This window comes from Urocampus carinirostris, chromosome 3 (genome assembly GCF_059441175.1).
Source record: "Urocampus carinirostris isolate Australia breed hairy pipefish chromosome 3, RoL_Ucar_1.0, whole genome shotgun sequence".
NCBI lineage: Eukaryota > Metazoa > Chordata > Actinopteri > Syngnathiformes > Syngnathidae > Urocampus > Urocampus carinirostris.
In genome coordinates, this window is record NC_142351.1 from 59791195 (window position 1) to 59810913 (window position 19719).

The 19719-nt window shown below is 39.1% G+C and overlaps 2 protein-coding genes across 3 annotated transcripts in view; one reads left to right on the plus strand and one right to left on the minus strand.

The window, feature by feature from the left end:
- Window positions 1-6268: 6268 nt before the first annotated feature.
- Window positions 6269-10927, minus strand: LOC148370287 (glucose-induced degradation protein 8-B homolog). 2 transcript variants are annotated; one of them, XM_088330090.1, is made up of 5 exons: window positions 10788-10927; window positions 10364-10493; window positions 10093-10289; window positions 8917-9114; window positions 6269-7347 (listed from the first exon to the last, which is right to left on the minus strand). In XM_088330090.1, the coding sequence occupies exons 2-5, from the start codon at window positions 10479-10481 to the stop codon at window positions 7174-7176; spliced, it is 687 nt and encodes a 228-aa protein (XP_088186216.1). In that variant the 5' UTR covers window positions 10482-10493; window positions 10788-10927; the 3' UTR covers window positions 6269-7173. The 2 variants fall into 2 exon arrangements, with proteins under 2 accessions (XP_088186216.1, XP_088186217.1); XM_088330091.1 differs by having other exon boundaries at window positions 10364-10519; window positions 10788-10875.
- Window positions 10928-13538: 2611 nt separating this feature from the next.
- LOC148370288 (dynein axonemal heavy chain 12-like) overlaps window positions 13539-19719 on the plus strand; it is a 29017-nt gene continuing 22836 nt past the window's right edge. The window contains exon 1 of the mRNA XM_088329841.1: window positions 13539-13627. Coding sequence (XP_088185967.1) covers window positions 13539-13627 — 89 coding nt within the window. The remainder of the gene's footprint in view (window positions 13628-19719) is intronic.

The following is a 19719-nucleotide window of genomic DNA, read 5'->3' on the forward strand; positions in this document are numbered from 1 at the left end:
CCTAAGTTAAATAAAACTGTATAAACATTTACATCTTTTATATTTCTGTGTCTGCACTGCAGATGTCACATTAAGCGACAATCTGTCATTGACGGTTTTTTTTTCGAGGTAGCGAAAACATTTAAGGGCGTCCGTCATTTTGACGACTTGATCATTGGGCCATAATCCACAGCAGCAGTAGTAGTACGTCCTTAAGAGTCTTTGGGACGAATGATAATATAGATGTCTGACGTTCATTACTTTTGCCAGGACAGCTTTTTAAATGTCTGATCAGCGTCGAGGTCCCAGTCTTTTTGCTATCGTATGCGAGCAAATTGCCACATTGACACTCAGCGAAGCCAACGCAAGTCTGTGTATCATTTTCTACTATCAATTTGAAATTGCTCCACACTTGACTCTTACCAGAGTGCGTTTTCCTCGTCAGTTCTCCTCTTTTGAGTTTATCCTTAACTTCTTGTTGGTCCGACTCCATATCGGGGATACCAGGCCAAAATCACGCGAATTTGCGGAGGGGAAGATTATTAAGAGGACAGCATTCACGTCACGTCACGTGCACAGAGCATGCTCTGGCTCCGTTAAAAGCAATTACAGCTCCTTCTCCGTTTTATCCAAATTATTTATTTTATAACAAGTATTCCTTGGTCTAGTATCCATACATAGTTTAAGTATATATTTTTAATGAACATTTAACACATTATTAATTAATTAAAAAAAAAAAAAAAAAAAAAAAGCAGGACCGAACCCGACCCGACCCGACCGTATGACTGACATTTCAGGCCCGACCCGGCCCGAAATTGCCTCGGGTTCGGGTTCGGGCTCGGGCCATAAATCTTAGCTCTAGTTTCAGTACACTGTCAAGTCATGTTTATTGTATAGAATCTCAAAGGGCTGCACAGACCACAGATTATGACACCATCCCCTGATCTAAAATCTACATGAGGGCAAAAAGTACACAGATAGTGTCAACATAAAATATAGGTTATTCATGTGATATAGAATAGAAGTGTGTTTTAAGCTTAGATTTAAACATTTTCACTGGGGGTTGCAGATTGAATCTCGGGGGGAAGAGCATGCCACAGCACCGGGGCTCGAATGTAGAACGCATTCAAACCTGCGGATCTCTTCTTGGCTCTTAGGATCACTAGTAGACCTTCAGATCATACCTCTCAGATGCACTGTGTTAAATATGGTGAAATGACATCCAAGCCCTTTAGTGTTACCTGTGGTGTTCCGTACTTGGCCCCCTTCTTTTCAGCATTTACATGCTTCCATTAGGTGATATTATTCGCAAGTATAATATCAGTTTCCATTGCTATGCAGATGACACTCAACTATATCTTCCGATGGAGGAATCTGCCACACTAAACTGTGGAAATATGGAGGCCTGCCTCACTGAGATAAAAGAATGGATGTCACCCAACTTCTTGCGCCTTAACTCTGAAAAGACCGAAATGTTAGTTATTGGTCCATCTAAATGCTGGGACTTGTTCTAAAAAACTACTCTGGACATTGACAAATGTAATATCACCCAGAGTCACTCAATCAAAAATTTAGGTGTCATATTTGACCTGATCCGTCTTTCAAACACACATTAAGAATATTACTAGAACCGCTTTTTTCCATCTTCGCAAGATTGCTAAAATTCACCCTATGCTGTCTCAGTTGGATGCGGGGATTATAATTCATGCGTTTGTTAACTCCCATCTCGATTACAGTAATGCACTACTCTCCGGTCTCCCGAAGTCCAAAATCAAGTGCCTTCAACAAGTACAAAATGCTGCAGCGAGACTTTTAACTAAGTTTGATCACATTACCCTGATTTTAGCTAACCTACATTGGCTCCCTATTATCTTAAAATGTGATTTTAAGGTTCTTTTAAACATGTACCTAATTTAAACTTTCAAAGCAAACAACACAGAATTGATGTCACTCATGTGGACTAGTCACGAGCGCCTTCAAGAGATAGAGGAAGGAGGGAAGGCAGTAAGTATGAAAGAGATAAAGAGAGAGATAAAAAGAAAGAGGCGATAGAAAGATTGAGTGAGAAAGAAGGTATGAGATTAAATGAGAGAGGGAGAGGCAGGGAAAGAAAAAACGAGAGAAAGGACGAGATTTAAAAAGAAATGAGGAGAGGTAAAGAAAGAAAAGGAGAAGAAAAGAGATGAGGAAATGTAGAGCGCGAGGGAGAAAGAGAGTCAAAGGGAGTAGGCATTCCTCGTTCACTTCAAAAAGCCGTTTGGCTCGCGAGCGACCCATCATGATATATTATGGTTCAATGTTTGTATATTTTGAAACTTTTACTGTACATAGTTCGGAAAAAATTAAAAATGCTTCGACTTTACCGGTCAACAATGTTGGCCTTGCACTTGAGTGAAATAAGTCTGAACACACAGATGGCGCTGTACCAATTATGACGATAAAAACTTAAAAAACACACAAGTGTACTTTTCTCAGTTTGACACATTGGAATTATTAGTCAGCCAAATGCAGAATCAAACCATGCTTTATATGACACAGAATGTTGACTTCAGGCGAATAATGCAAATATAAAAAACAGTCTAGACTATTTGTGTTTACTTTGTTTATCAACACATTAAAATGGGGAAAAAAACAAAAAAAAAACGGCAGCAGCTATTGTAATTATGTTATGGTAAATGGACTGCATTTCTATTCTATTTCTTTGAACAGTCACTGAAAACCTCCCAAGGTGCTTTACAAATGACAAATGACTTCACACTTACACATTTAGCTTTCTACAACAGGGGTGTCAAACGGAATGAATAAAAAATTAAGCTACAAGGCAAACTATTTTCAAAATGAAGCATATAGTCTAGTTTAGTGGTTCTCAATTGGTTTTGCTTGAGTTCCCACTAATCAAATCCATTGATTGAAAAGCTGACATCCCTGTCGGCCATCTTGCTGCCACAAACACACTAAAGCCTATGTTTCCCCCTCTTTTTTAATCTTGCTTTACTTTATATGTTTCTCTTTTATCCCATTTCACCTTTTCCTCTCTGTTTTTCTTTTTTTTTTTCTTCTTTCTGTTCCTTTTCTTCCTTGCATGGCTGACCCTGCTATTGGTGGGGGTGTGTGTGTGAGTGAAGTGCTTCGGGAGGTCTTCAGTGACTGCTTAAAGCGCTATAAAAATGCAGTCCATTTACTATTTACCAAATGTATTTTCAAAATACTCATTGATGGAGTAATGTGTATTAAGTTAACATACGTTGATGATCGCCTATAGAGAGCCGACATATTTGTCAGCCATTTTTCTGCTAAGGGTACCCCTCAACCTTTTATTTGACTTTTTCTTATGGTAATGGGAAATGCATTTATGTTTCCTGTTTTTTTTTCAAATTCATTTTTCTTCTTTTAACATTTCTCTTTTCTGACTTTTTTCCATTTCTCATCTTTCTTCCAATTTTGGCTCTTACTTTTGTCTTCTATTTTGTCTTTGATTTCCTTTGTTTTTTCATCTTTCATTTTCCATTTTGTTATTCTCCTCCCCTTTCTTTTATTCTCTCTTGTTTCTTTTATCTTTTCTGTTTCTGTCATTTTATATATATTTTTTCCCTTTATTATTCCTTTCACTTTGTTCTTTCATTCACGAAAGGCTAGGGCAGAAAATTAAAAAGCACAACCGAGTCTCCGGAGTTTGTGTTTTTTTTCCTCCTGATTTTTAGCACTCGTTTAGGGTTTCATAACACAATAACGCGACATCATGTGGTCAAATAGCACACACTGTACCTTTAATAACGGTCCTTCTTCACTAAGTGGCCGGTCACACAGCCGTTTGCGGCTGAATCACGGCTAAAACTTTGCGTTTTTTTTTTGCCCGTGGTTGCCCGCGATGGAAAATGCGCAAAATTGGCCAACCTGCTGTTCATCGGTGGTATGCCCGCAAAACAGACGCCGGGGACTGTTCCGCTTCCTCATCGCGTCATTTCTGCGTCATTTTCTCGTGTGGACCACGGGTATAAAAGCTCCCGAGCCGGTGTTGTGCCCGTATCCGACTCCTACGCAACCCCCCCACCCCCCCTCCCCCTCGCGTGACTGCGCATTCTGCTGCGATCGCTTTTGTTGGAAGCGTGCATTGACGTTGGTGACTTTTTCATCCGCATTAACAAACGCATTTTGTAGAATACGATCGCACTTTGTTTAAATAAACGCGTTATATAGACTAGGATCTCCCAATTGTTATAATTAGCTCGCTTTATTGTTTTAATAAGCGTTTGATATAGAATACGATTGATTTTGTTGGAAGCGCAGCAGAATGCGCGTTCACGCGAGGGGGGAGGATTTTATATACGGTGTGCATTACCGTTCGATTACGTTCACAACAAAAACAAAGACGGAATGGTTTAAGTTGTATTACATTTCCAACAAATGCAAGACGAAGTGGTTTTGGTTATATGTTCGCCATTACGTTCCCTAAAAGTGATATAAAAGTGAGATAAAACGAGGTAAAAGTGGTTGTAGTAGCGAGGGGATGCAAATCTCGGCAGGGATGTATTTTTCGGCATAACACCGGGCTTTAGAAATCATAACCGATCAAGACACAGTCCCGTGAAGATCAAGATTTCAAGCTATGGCACCGAAGAAGCCAATACGTTATTATTGTAATAGTTTTTCATTTTTATTTTATTATCTTGTTATGAAATGAAAATAAATGTCAAGAAATAAAAATGGATTAAGACGAGGTCACTGCGGTGACGGGGATCCATTTCCACCCCTTGACGTCTCGAGCACAACTGACGTGTGCTCGGCAAATCGCGCTGTATATACGCGGAGAAAGGCGTTTGGCTGTCACACGCGTAACACGCTAATTTCACGTAATAACACCGCGATACAGGCGCAGAACATGCTATTACCATGCTCCACCCACGATTACCCGCTGAAATTTCCCGTCCTACCCATGTGTAACCACGCCCTGGCCGCGGCCAGAGCACGTCTTTCCGCGTCATTACCTCGTGTGCCGCCCGCGGTTAACACGTGCTCAAAGTTTTGAGCAGCTCAAAAGTTTTGAGCAGCTCAAAACTTTTTCGCGCGGCTAACCGCGTGTGAATTTCCGACCGCGAGTAAAGCACTGCTGTATCTCGTCTATATGGCGGTCTCAAAGCGCCCAACAGCGTCTGCTTTACGGCCAGAAGGCCGTGGTTCAGCCTCGATACGCCTGTGAAAGGCTGTGTACCCGCGCTCCAAAGAAATGAGCAGCGCAAAACTTTTTCGCGCGGGAATTTCCGACCGCGTGTTAAGCACTGCGTGTTAAGCACTGCTGTATCTCGTCTCTATGGCGATCTCAAAGCGTCCAATAGCGTCCGCCTCACAGGCAGAAATTTCTGGCCGTGATTCAGCCGCAAACTGCTGTGTGACCGGCCCCTAAACGCGTTGGTTTGAGTAAATGGCAGAAGGCATTATTGACCCAAGTATCCGTCTTGGAATTGATGCGCACCATAAAGTTTATTCCTCCCGAATATGTAAAATATGTGCTTAAGCCCTGAAACAGATAATAATATGTGGAGGTTGACTGATCATCCGGCAGGCAAATTATCCAAACCGATATTTGGGAATTTGACGGATATTGGTATCGGACGATTATTAAGGCTCAGATACAGCTGAGCCTTTCTCTCGCTCTCTCCTGCCTTCGGTTTCACACCCTACCCACTGGGCGCCTTCTGAACAAATGAACACAGAGGGTCAGAGCCACTAAAGAGGGAATAATAACATTAATTAGAGCGGCAACTTTGCTAATTCCTGAGTCCTGACATGCGTGTGAGACAAGACCGTTGATAATATTGAGCTTTTGAAAAGTCCGCGGTAGAAAAGCATGTGTGCGATCGATAGCGTAAAAAGTGTAGCTAACTTATTTCTGGTGGAGACTGATCGATAAGGTCTTAAATGGGAAAAATATTGCCTTTAGTGACAAAGGCGTTTCAGGATACAAAGTAAAAATACAGTACTCGCACCTATTAGCCACTCTCAGAGTTTCCTGAACGCAAACAAACCTGCCAGTGAGCATGCGTGCTCCCAGCATGCTTTACGTGTCATCGTAACTGATCAGCACATTTACATTCAAAATGCCTTTTCTTACAAGGTTTTCAGGTTACAAAGCTACTCCCAGAAAGAATTTAATTCGTAAGTAGATATTACTATACTAATAATCTGTATTGGTCCTAAAATCCCATATTGGTCAATCCCTAGTAATAGGCCTCTGGCCCACGACTCGTCCTACCTGCGCATACGCATTCATTGCTATCAAATACTCCCACGCTTTTGGTACACTGAAATCCTTGCATTTATTGCAAACAGTAAATGGAAGCACACAGGATATACGTAATGATAGAGCAGCTTTGTTCACTCATGCACTGTGCAGGTGCCTAAACATGTTCAGCCATTTTTGTAGCAAAGTGTAGCGGCTAATCATTTTTACTAGAATCCCTTAACATTCACACAAGGACTTAGAGCCTAATTTAGGCTTTATATACCTTCCAATACCAACTTTCCCTGCCAATTGACAGAAAAAAATAGTGTACATGTAAATATAAAAAAAAAATACCGATTTCAATCAATATAACTAAATAAGGGCTCTCCAACATGGTGCCAGCAGGCACCAGGGTGCCCCGTAGGCACAGCTGAGGTGCCTGCAGACGTGTTCTGAAAAACGCTCACCAGTGCTGGGTCATTGTGATTGACTAGGAAAATGATTTTTGTTTTAGAGGTTGCCTGAGCCTATTTAACCCAGGGTTCATTAATAACCTGGTCATAATTTAGTAACAACAGGATAAGTTGTTATTTTAGAAATGCATATCAAATTGTGTGCCTTATGCGCTAATTAGTAACACAATGTACAGGATTTGTACACCTTTGCATGGCCAAATTCAAGCACATTTCAAGGACATTCAGGGCCAATTTTCCTATTTCAAGCATTTCATTGAGACATTTACAAGGATTTTACGCGCCTGTACGAACCCTTAAAGTAGCTCAAGGCTTGCAAAAGGTTGGAGACCCCGAATCTAAATTATACCGCCAAGTGAAATAAAGAAGTTTTGTTGAGTGAGAGGTTATTATAAAATTGTATTAATCCAGTTCGCAAGTGAAATATTATGGGGCCCAAAAAGTATTTGTTTTTCTTGAAGTACAAAACAACATCTTAAAAGTGTCCATTTAATGCTTGAATTATTTTGGTTCCTCAATGGTCCCCTTACTGAGGTCTGTCATTTTAGGGTACTTGACTTTCTTTTGATCAAGTTCGTTTTGAGCCCACAGCAGCAGCTTCAGCAGTCTGGCCAACTTGGGTGTTGACTCACGATTTTCATAGTCCAGCACCGATTGATTCACTTCGCTCCACACCTGAAAACCAAATATATTTAAAACATATTAGACCAAACTTTATATTTTGCTAGCATTTATAAGGTAGTACATCATTTTATGGATCACTGAGGAGAGTAAAATGAAAGATTGTGATTCTAATTTAATACACTGTGATTTCATAAAGATTGTCAACAATATACAGGATTAGTACAACTTTTTCATGGCCAAATTTAAGCACTTAGGACTTTCAAAAGCTACATTTTTCAATCTCTCCGTTACAGTTAAAAGAAGACATTCGGTGTGAATCATGTATTTTGCAGAGCTAAAAATATATCTGCAATTAGCGATTTATAATCTTGCGTGTGCATTTATCGAGACATGCCATTTTTAGATCTTGAATAAATCGTAAATATATTTGTGTACCTGAACAATAACATGTGTCAATGTTTTGGGGGCAAATCTCTTCCTACATTAGTTTTTGGTAAAATGACGGTAATAAACAGCTTACATTTCCAGTTGCAGAAGGTTCTTCCCATTACAATTTACCACTGGAAAACGCTACCCCAGAGTGTAATATGCGACCACTAGATGGAGCTGTATTGTCTAATGTGAACGGAACCAGTGCCAAATGTAGGAAGATTGCAGACAATCCAAGTAAAAGAAATACAGATTTGAATATGCATAAGAAATAACATTGCTATGATAATTCATATATCTATGCCTTGTAATCAAATCAGTGTTTTTTATTAAATGCAAGTTTTTTTTTCTCCCACTAGGAGGCAGTAATTATGACACTGTCCCTTTTATTTTTGAATGGCCAATGATAAATGTCCATCGTTGATACATAATCCTTGCACTCATACTCATTTCATATTGCCCAGTTTAGGTTTAGCATGCACCTGTCCTTTTGGGAGCGTGGGAGTTAATGATGCTTCAAATGTCAATGCCATACAAACTAAAGGGTTGCTGTAATTCACCAGGGAAAAAGAAATGCAATGGCAGAGCCACTAGAGAGCGGTCTCAGCATAATTTTAACTCAGACTTGTTAAGTCATGTTTCTCAGTATAGCCCTTAAATACAAAAAGTCTCAAACCACCGTTACAAAATCTACTGCTCTGAAAGCCACATGAGGGCAAATAAAAATCCAAAAATATTAACATGTGGAAAATTAAGAAACCTTGAGAGAAGGCAGAAAAATGGCAACAATTTCAAGCATTTACAATCACTTTGATCAAAATTCAAACACCTTTAAGTCTTTGAAAACAATATTAAAATACTAGCACCAGAAAAATCCCACCAAACATTCACTACTAGCAGTGCGTTTCTCAATTGAGAAGTGTGCATCCATGGAACACACAATGTCCTAAAATGTTTCATGTATAGAAAAAAAGTCCTAGTTTGCAGCGTTAGCATAGGAATGATGCAGAGACTACATTTGACCAATAGGTTTAAAGTATTGTGCAGAAAATAAAATGCACTTGAGCCACATTGCTTACATATGCCAGAATACAGGTCACATTTATAGTTAAGAAAATAACTATCTATGCATATTACAATGGAACCGTTGAAAGAAAGTAATTGGTAAATGCCTTTATAGTTGATCGTTACCTTTTGTCTCTGCATCATATTAAGTAGATCACCAAAGGGTGACTCCTCCGGGTTGTCGAAGGCCAGCAGGGCCAGAGTCCTTTCCATTTCAGTGAGGCATTCTCGGCTCTCCTCCCCCTGTTCCGCCAATTGGGACTGAGCAAACTCAAGGGCAGCTTCTGTCTCCCTCAAACGAATGAGCTCAATAAGATGTTGCTGCTGTAAAGGCAAATTATATATATGCTAACATAAGTCAAAACAGATCATTGGAAAATAAGACAGCGAGTTGAGTTCACAAATTAAGAGTCCCAATAATGATTGGCTGCTCTCTGCCTTGTCTGGGGAACATTATTGGCTCGTGACACCACACCAAAGTCAACTAAATTATTGCCGTCCCCTTCTCCCTTGGCCACTACCTCTCTGACTTGCTGCCCTATGGCAGACTCTCCAGATCCCTTAAAACAAGGACTAAAAGGGTCGTAGAATAGTTATTTACCATGGCCATCAATACCCCAAACAAACACACAAGACTATGCCTATAATTAGAAAAGTGTGCATTCATATTTCAATTCTTGCATCTTTTTGGGGGGGATATATTGCTGCTAATGTAATTGCATTATTTTTCATTGCAATATTGTTCTCATGCACTTACAACTTAGGCCAGTCTCCAAGCACTATATTATAAATATTTTCCTATTTACCATTTTCTAATCATAATTTTGTCTTTTATTACAAGTTTATCGTGGATTACCATGTCTAATCAATTTTCACAAATGTTGTTATAAATGACAACAAAGACAATTCTAAAACTGCTCAAAATTCCAAACTCCATTATGAGTTAATTGAATATCAGTTTCTCACCGTGACCAGATCAAATTAATAATGTGTATGCTGTGCAGCTTATTAACTATCAATCATGTAAATGATATAATGCTACTGGACAATGACAAATGTTTATATCACAATTGATTGCGAGACTTGAGACTTTTTTGTAAACCTTCTGAATCTGTAAGAAGTAACTTGTGAGGAGGTGGAGGCTAACATCATGAATTACAAAATAACATTCAGTGCAATGTGTAATAACCAAGGCGAGCACGACTGACGGGTACAGTAGATACAGACAATAGCGCTAAATTGTGAGATAATCAAAACATGTGACGCCGGTGTTTACTGTTTATAACAGATACATGACATTACCTGCAAGTGAAAATAAAGGTAGCGATTTGTATCAAGCAGTTCTGGATGCAGACTGTTGATCAACGAAATGGCGTCCTGGATCTGTCCCTTAAGAATCATTTCTCTGATCTTTATTCTCTCATCCAGGGATTCCAAATCCACACTTGGCTCAATCCCCGACTCCATTCTGAACTTTTCTGCCGCTTCCTTGAAACCTTCTGTTGTGTAAAGACAGCAGGATTTAATATCGCATTGTTTATTTTACCTTTCGAGGTTTGTGAAAGAACCTCACCTGTCACCAAATAGTTCATAATAAGTCTGTTCATGTCGGCTCTCTGAATGTGGACATGGTTGAGTTTATCCATCCATTCGTCCCTCGTTATGTCGTCTGGTTTGTCTGTATAGCTCATGATGACAATGTCCTCAAAACACAGAAAGTATAGGTTTTCTGGATTAAGAATCAAAAGTAAAACGTTATCATTATTTTAAATGGGGAAATAGTGTTTAAAAGCAACACGGCACCGGAAATATACAGCTGGGCCTCTGATAACAACACAACAATGAAGCATGACTACGACTGCGCCGCTATTAAAACAAACTCATGCAAAACATGCTTGGTGGTTTTAAATCAACCAAAGACATTCATGCGGGTGTTTTTCCTTAAATGAAATTAACAATTACTTATTTTGAGTCAAAACGGCAAAGGGAATAAATACCTTCAAACGATGTTGTTTCTTAGCATTAGCAACTTGCTACGAGCTCTCGGCGACGGAAGCGCTTTCTTCTTCTCCTTCTCAATCACCTGATTATTGTACGGTCTAAGGCATTGAGAGTTCTTTGCTGTCCTCTAGCATTATTTTTTGGTCATTGCGACCAGAACTAAACCATCTGAATCATGAGCGATGATGATGTGAAAACAAGACATAGATTACTACTACCCGGAAATAATACTAACAATAATTATTATAATCTTAACACTAATACTAATACTAGTACTAGAACTCATAATACTAATATTAACACTACTACTACAACTACTAACCGAAAAAAATCAACAACATAATGATAATAATAAAATAATAATAATGATAATAAGGGCAGCGCATGTTCTCCTTATGCCTGCGTGGGTTTACTCCGGGCACCCCGCTTTCTTCCCACTTTCCAAAAACATGTATGTCAGGTTAATTGGCCGGTTCAAATTCTCACTAAGTGTGAATAAGCGAGTGAGTTTGACTGTCTCTGTGTGCCCTGCGATTTGCTGGCAACCAGTTCAGGGTGTCCCCTGGCCAATGCCCGAAGATAGCTGGGATGGGCTCCAGCACCCCCGTGAGCCTACTGAGGATAAGCGGTGCAGATGATGGATGGATGGATGGATAATAATAATAATAATAATAATAATAATAATAAGGCAGCACGGCGGCGCAGTGGTTAGCGCGTGTGCGGCACAGTTCTGAGGTCATGGGAACCTCCTGAGTGGGTTCAAATCCAGCTCCCGGCCTTACTGTGCGGAGTTTGTATGTTCTCCCCGTGCTCGCGTGGGTTTCCTCCGGGCACTCCGGTTTCCTCCCACATTCCAAAGACATGCATTTCAGGTGAATTGGCCGGTCCAAATTGTCCCTAGGTGTGACTGAGCGAGTGAGTTGTCTGTCCCCGTGTGCCCTGCGATCGGCTGGCAACCAGTCCAGGGTGTCCCCTGCCCACTGCCTGATGATTGCTGGGATGGGCTCCAGCATCCCCGCGACCCTACTGAGGATAAGCAGTGCAGCTGATGAGATGAGATAATAATAATAATAATAATAATAATAATAATAGGGCAGCACGGCGGCGCAGTGGTTAGCGCGTGTGCGGCACAGTTCTGAGGTCATGGGAACCTCCTGAGTGGGTTCAAATCCAGCTCCCGGCCTTACTGTGCGGAGTTTGTATGTTCTCCCCGTGCTTGCGTGGGTTTCCTCCGGGCACTCCGGTTTCCTCCCACATTCCAAAATCATGCATTTCAGGTGAATTGGCCGGTCCAAATTGTCCCTAGGTGTGAATGAGCGAGTGAGTCGTCTGTCCCTGTGTGCCCTGCGATTGGCTGGCAACCAGTTCAGGGTGTCCCCTGCCCACTGCCCGATGATTGCTGGGATGGGCTCCAGCACCCCCGCGACCCTACTGAGGATAAGCGGTGTAGCTCATGAGATGAGATGAGATAATAATAATAACAATAACAATGACAATAACAATAATAATAACAATAACAATAATAATAATAATAATAATAATGTAAAAGGTAGTAATAATAATAATAGTGCAATAACGTTGGTTATTTTATTGGTTATTTTCAGATTAACCCATTGTAAATTCCTGGGTTGAACACAAAATGGAGAAAAAGTACGTGCAGGCGACAGGCTCCACCTTTTTACTGTGCAGCGACTCAGTGGTGCTGTATCCATGGCGACCACGCGCTGAAACACGCCGCACTAAAGTCAACTGGGATACAGTCAGAAGGACTTGTGGTAAAATATTAGGGCGCCGCAAAAAAGTCAAACGATCTAAACGTAAGTACATTTCCAGAAAATGATTTGGGTATCACCATTTTTATTGAAAATTGTAAAAAAAAAATGCCAATGCAATGTTGGTACTAATCCGCTTCACTCATTCAATGCCAGACGTTTTTCTCAAACTGGGAGAACTAGTGCCAGCCATTTTTTGCCATTTTTAAAAGCCACCTTTATTAAAAAACGTTTCTGTTTTTTTAATAATTGTTTAGTAAACAACAGTTAAACATTGCTAACTTTCATGAAGAAACTTCTTTCCAAGAAACTTGTTTCCAAGAAAACGTATGAGAAAAACAGATATTTTTGGGGTGAAATGCATTTCAAGCAGAGCGTTCATGTTAAGGCTTTTATTTTGCATTTGTGATACTTCTAATATTTAAATAATCCTTTTGATAAAGGAACACTGAACAGATGCATGAACTATGCATGAACGATGGATAAACTTTGTGTCAAGAAATGTCATCCCTCTCCGACCAGATGATGACGATGGGACTTGGTCATCTTTTTTTTTTAACAGAATAAGCTCCGTTAAGGAAGTAACTGCCTATTACTATTCGTCCAATATCTAGCGACTATAACCACAGTGCTTCATTATGCCAATTGGGCCACCCGCTCACATTCATTTGCCAGAAAAGGGAAACAACAGTAGGAAGTAGAGGCTTCCTCGATGTGTGGACACAGATTTGATCTTGATCGAAGCCACTTCTGGTGATTTATCATACTGAAATCATTTAAAGAGGCATGCTACATACAGATGAGCTCCACAGAACCATTTATAATACTTTTTTCTTTCTTTTTTAATGAAACAAGAAAAAACATAATTTTACTTTTTGGCACTCAGGGACAATGCTTTTCAAAACATGTCCACATGTTCTTGTATTGAATGAGTTAAGAAATAATCAGCAATTAAAAAATAATTTGGTGCCAGAAATGTCAAGTAAGCAGAGACACGAGACCCACCATCAACTTATGAAACAGCGATGGAGGAAAGTGCAACAACAGCGACTCCATTTACCAATGTAAGTTTTCAGAAAAAAAGTTATTTTCATTGCCAAAAACTTTAATTATGTGTTTGCTAGTTGTACCGTATATTCCACACTGGACTGTAAAGCAAAATGGTAAATGGTCTGCATATATATATATATATATATATATATATATATATATATATATATATATATATATATATATATATAGCGCTTTTCAAGTCAATGACCCCTCCCAAGTTCTTTTGTTAAATTGTTTTCATGTATAGGGTGCACTGAACTATAAGGCGCATGGAATTAAAACCACTGTAAGAGCTACGGTTGGATAAAGGATAAATCAACACATTTGAATTAAAATAGTTTAATTGATAGAACATAAATCAACATTATGACCAGTGAAGGGCACGTTACTTTAAAAACTAAATAAATTTAGTCACATACTACTTCTTTCGAAAAGTAACTGAGTTAGTCACGGAGTTACTCTATCGTAAAAGTAACTAGCTAAAAGGGAAATTAACCATTTCTGTTAATTAAGAAAAAAAGAGTTGTCCGTCAAAGATTTTGAATTTGTCTGAGCAGTATTTAAGTCAGTTGAATAAAGAAGAACGGGTAGTAATGTTATAGAATCTTTTAATACTTAATGCACCTCAGCAGGAACAAACTTATCCTACACTTGAAGTGCATAAAGAAGGAACAATAAATAATATAATAATATAACAATAAGCAGTAGACAATGTGAAGTGATTTGAATAAATTAAATTTAACTCAAATTGTCCGTTAGAGATGGGAATTCCAACTCTTTTTATAGAACTGGCTTTTTCAGTTTGGCTTACTAAACATGCTCTCAATGTCACGAGGTGGAAGGGGTGACCGGACCAGAACGGAGGCAGGAGGCAGGAAGGGAGAACTCAATTGCGTGACGATCCAAAACTTCCGATCCAAAATAAAAGTTGTCCATAACTCAGGGACAAGACAGAACAAACAGGTTTTAACAAAACGTGCAAACACAGGCTTCTTCCAACTCAACAAAACAGGACAAGGCATAACAGAACGGACAATGTGTATATAATGAGCCAGCACCCGCAAAGCCCACAATCCAGCCTTAAATAGCAGACACGCGATTAGTTGAACTGCTTCAGCTGGTGCCCAGGGGGCGGGGCAGACCGGTCGCCAAGGCGACCATGACACTCAAATGGCTCTTCAGTTTGTTTTGATTTTAAAAACCACATATTCCCGTTTATTATGTATTATTATGAATGACTTAAAAAGAGGAAAACTAGAGCAAAATTAACACTTAAACGTTAACACTGAAATACTCAAGAAGCATAACTTAAAATATTTATACATCTACAAAGGAAAAGATAAAACACACGAAACAATTTCAACCCGTTTATACCCAACAAATTCAAAGTCAACAGCACAGAATCCCTGAGAAAAAATGCATATTGACCAATAATAAGAGAAAAATAGCGTCTAGATTGGTGGGGAGCCGGCTCCCACTTCCAAGAGACAGCTCGTTGAGCCGTTTTTCGCGAACTACATGAGTCGGTTGCCTTGTTCACCATATTGCCTTTTCTTCCGGTGAACTGATAGAAACTGCATTCGTAATTCCTAATGGTCTGTGCAGCCGTTTGAGACTCATTGTGAGTAAGAGCTGTACAAATAAACATGAGTTGACTTGACTATTTAACGATGTGGTTGTTGCTATTTTAAATGGTGACATGATCCCAAAAGACGCGACGTAATGAACTAAGAGGAGAGCTTTTGCTCCGATGAAAACGGCGCCAGGTGTGCGGAGACACGCCGCCGTTGGCGTTCTGGAGCCAAAGTAACGCACTGCTTTGACCGTAAGTACCGATAACGGCATTGTCACGGTGGAAAAACGAATTAGTTTGATATTTTCTCTATCCAGCATGTTTTAAAGCCCCGGTGTGTAATATTTGACCACTAGATGACACTGTTGTCTAATGCGGATGAAAACAAAATACCACAAAGCACAGTGTAGATGACAAACACTGCAGCGACCTCTAGGTATGGATTACTAAGTAAAAGAAATGTGAATTTCTCGACAAATTATGTTTTATGATAAATAACATATATATGATAGTTCGTGTTTTTTTGCCTAATATTCCAATCAATGATTTTCTTTTTTTTTAACTGAATGAAAATTTTGCGTGCCCCTAGGAGGCATTAAATATTACACACTGTCCCTTTAACAATGTCCAACTGAGTTAAAAAAAGCCCTTAAGCTTACTTTTTCCTCTGGGCATATCTACTTTTATCTTACTTTTGGCATTGCTAAACAGGTGGAAAAAATTAGGAAAAATGTTTTTTTACCGTTTCTAATTGCTAGTGTAGCATGAAAATGGTGGAAGTGGAAAAGGCCTGCTTCTAGTATAGCCCAAACATCAATCCATACCCCGAAACAGTGTGTCTAAGAAATGAAAATACTTTTACTCGCATCATGAACAAGCTGACATGTCAACATGAAATATAGGTCATTCATAAGCGTAAGCGGTTGTGGATCTGGGGAGGAAACAGTCTCTTGGCCTGTTAGTCTTTGTTTTAAGGGACCTGTAGCGTCTACAAGAGGGCGGCAGGTCAAAGAAGGTGTGGTTGGGGTGAAACGAGTCCTAAATAATGATTTAGGCTCTTAATTGTAGTGAGAGCTGGCAATGTCCTCCAGACTGAGAGATGATTATTTGCTGGGCTGTGTTGATGTGTAAGGTTCTCCTGTCTGGTGTCATGCACCCAGCATACCATATACAATGCAGATGTAACGAGAATTATATACAACCATTATTTGGAAGTACTTTATCCTGCAATTTTGTGTTCAGACTGTGTTTTGTTTGTTTTGTAATGGGTAAATGTGAAGCACATTGTAAAGTGCTTTGGGAGGTCTTCATTGACTTGAAAAGCCCTATATAAATGCAGACCATTTACCATTACCCTGTTACTGGAAAAAAAATCTATACCGTCGTTACTCCCAACAATATGACGATTATGACATCTGCTTTCAGCACAAAAAATAATTGTTCATTTAACACGTTAACCACAAGAAGACCCTTGTAGACGACTGTATATGTTTCTCAAAGGAAAAACAGTTACTGTATGCAGTATGATTTAAAAACAATTAAAACAAGAGTACACAATTTTGTACAAAAATGTGTTTCATACTTAAGGACGATTATTATCAAAAGCAACAAAAAAAGTTGTTGTTGAAAGTAACATCTAAGCTGCCGTCCAAGTTCTGCCCTTCTTTTTTGTTACCTTTTAGCAACAATCATCAATTAACAGGTCAACCACAAAAGGGCACTCATAGATCACTTTAGAGCAGGGTCGGGAACCTTTTTGACCCAAAGAGCCATAAAAGCAAAAAAATATTTTAAAAAATTAAAAAATAGAGAAAAATAATTGAGCGAGCTACACCTTACATTTTAAGACAAAATTCAACAAAAAAAGGTTGAACTCACTCTCTAGACAAAAGCTAATCAAGCAGGCAATTTATTTCCCTGTGATGATTCGATCAAATTTATCAAATAATAATAATGCCAGAGCCTGTGTCCCATATCAATAATAAACCATTTAAAATGTGTCTCCCTCCCTCAGTTAAATGTGTGAAGCTCATTTTGAGCGTCATTTTTGTCTTAAAAAGTGGTTTCAAAACAAGGTGCAAGTTGTTTGTAAAAATACTGCAAATGAAAAATATATCGTCGCATTACCTTTGGCGCAGACTGCACTGAGCGAGAGAAGGGAGTGTTTAGCTCTGTATGCAGATATCTGCCCACCTCTACTGCTCACTCATTCAAACTGTTCTGGATGGTTTGCTGGCGTTTTCACCCATTTACAGTTTGTTTGTAGGTTTTCAACATAAAGTGTCTCAACAGAGAACATAAATGGTTTAATGAACTTTCCTTTAAAGTTTTTTTAGCGACCTACTGCCAAAACAGGGTAAGTCGGTGTGACACCCTGGCTAAACTGTAGTTAAAAAAGTGCCTTATGAATACTGGACAAAACCACTTTGTCTCAGAATACTCTCGGCTTCGCATGCTCCAAATTTGGGGTCTTTGTCCCCAATTTTGGAACACCACAGAGAAATGTGCTGTGGTCAAATCCTGTCTCCAAACAGTATGTCTTCATAAAAACGAGCAATAGGTTCCTGAACCCTGCTCTAAAGGTTACTCAGAGGGGAAACAGTTACCCTAGACATTATTTTGTGATTGCAACTATCCATTTCAAAATTGTCTGCTGTATTTTCGGTATATAAGGCACACAAGATTGAAAAGCGCAATTTCAAATTTCTGGACAAATTGGTAGTATAGTCTGGTATATACATATATATATATGTATATGTATATATATATATATATATATATATATATATATATATATATATATATATATATATATATATATATATATATATATATATATATATATATATATATATATATATATATATATATATATATATATATATATATATATATACTGGACTGTCTCAGAAAATTAGAATATTGTGATAAAGTTCTTTATTTTCTGTAATGCAATTAAAAAAACAAAAATGTCATACATTCTGGATTCATTACACATCAACTGAACTATTTCAAGCCTTTTATTATTTGAATATTGCTGATTTTGGCTTACAGCTGAAAAAAACTCAAAAATCCTATCTCAAAATATTAGAATACTTCCTCAGACCAAGTAAAAAAATAATTTTATAACAGCAAAACTAAATCAAACATTTGAAAATGTCCATTGATGCACTCAGTACTTGGTTGGGAATCCTTTTGCACGGATTACTGCATCAATCCGGCGTGGCATGGAGGCAATCAGCCTGTGGCAATGCTGAGGTGTTATTGATGCCCAGGATGCTTCGATAGCGGCCTTCAGCTCATTTGCATCTGTAGGTCTGGTGTCTTTCATCTTCTTCTTAACTATACCCCACAAATTCTCGATGGGGTTCAGGTCAGGGGAATTAGCAGGCCAATCAAGGACAGTGATGCCATGGTCAGTGCACCAGTTACTGGTGGTTTTGGCACTGTGGGCAGGTGCCAGATCATGCTGGAAAATGAAATCCTCATCTCCATAGAGCTTTTCAGCAGATGGAAGCATGTAGTGCTCTAAAATCTCTTGGTACACAGTTGCATTTACTCTGGACTTGATGAAACACAGTGGACCAACACCAGCAGCTGACATGGCTCCCCAAACCATTGCTGACTGTGGGAACTTCACACTGGATTTCAAGCAACTTGGATTTTGCTCCTCTCCAGCCTTTCTCCAGACTCTGGCGCCTTGACTCCCAAATGAAATGCAAAACTTGCTTTCGTCTGAAAAGAGGACTTTGGACCACTCTGCAACTGTCCAGTGCTTCTTCTCCATAGCCCAAGTCAGACGCTTCTTCCGTTGTCTTGAGTTCAGAAGTGGCTTGACCATGGGAATACGGCTATTGTAGCCCATTTCCCGGACACGTCTGTGAACTGTGGCTTTTGATACCTGGACTCCAGCTTCAGCCCACTGTCTTTGAAGCTCCCCCAAATTCTGGAAGCAGCTCTTCTTCACAATTTTGTTAAGGCTGCGGTCATCTCTCTTGGTTGTGCAGCGTTTCCGGCCACATTTTTCCCTTCCAACAGACTTTTTGTGGATATGCTTTGAAACTGCACTCTGTGAACAGCCTGCTCTTTGAGAAATTTCTTTTTGTGTCTTACCCTCCTGATGGAGGGTATCAATGATGGTCCTCTGGACAGCAGTCAGATCAGCAGTCCTTCCCATACTTGTGATTTAGTTTACTGAACCAAGCTGAGTGTTTTTAAGGCTCAGGTAACCTCGCAAGGTGTTTCGAGTTAATTAGATGATTCAGGTGATTAGTTGAATAGCCTACTTGTATACTTTTTCATGATATTCTAATATTTTGAGATTTTTGAGTTTCCTTAAGCTGTAAGCCAAATTCAGCAATATTAAAATAATAAAAGGCTTGAAATAGTTCAGTTGATGTGTAATGAATTCAGAATGTATGACATTTTTGTTTTTTTAATTGCATTACAGAAAATAAAGAACTTTATCACAATATTCTAATTTTCTGAGACAGTCCAGTATATTAAACAAAGTAGATGAGAGATATTTTG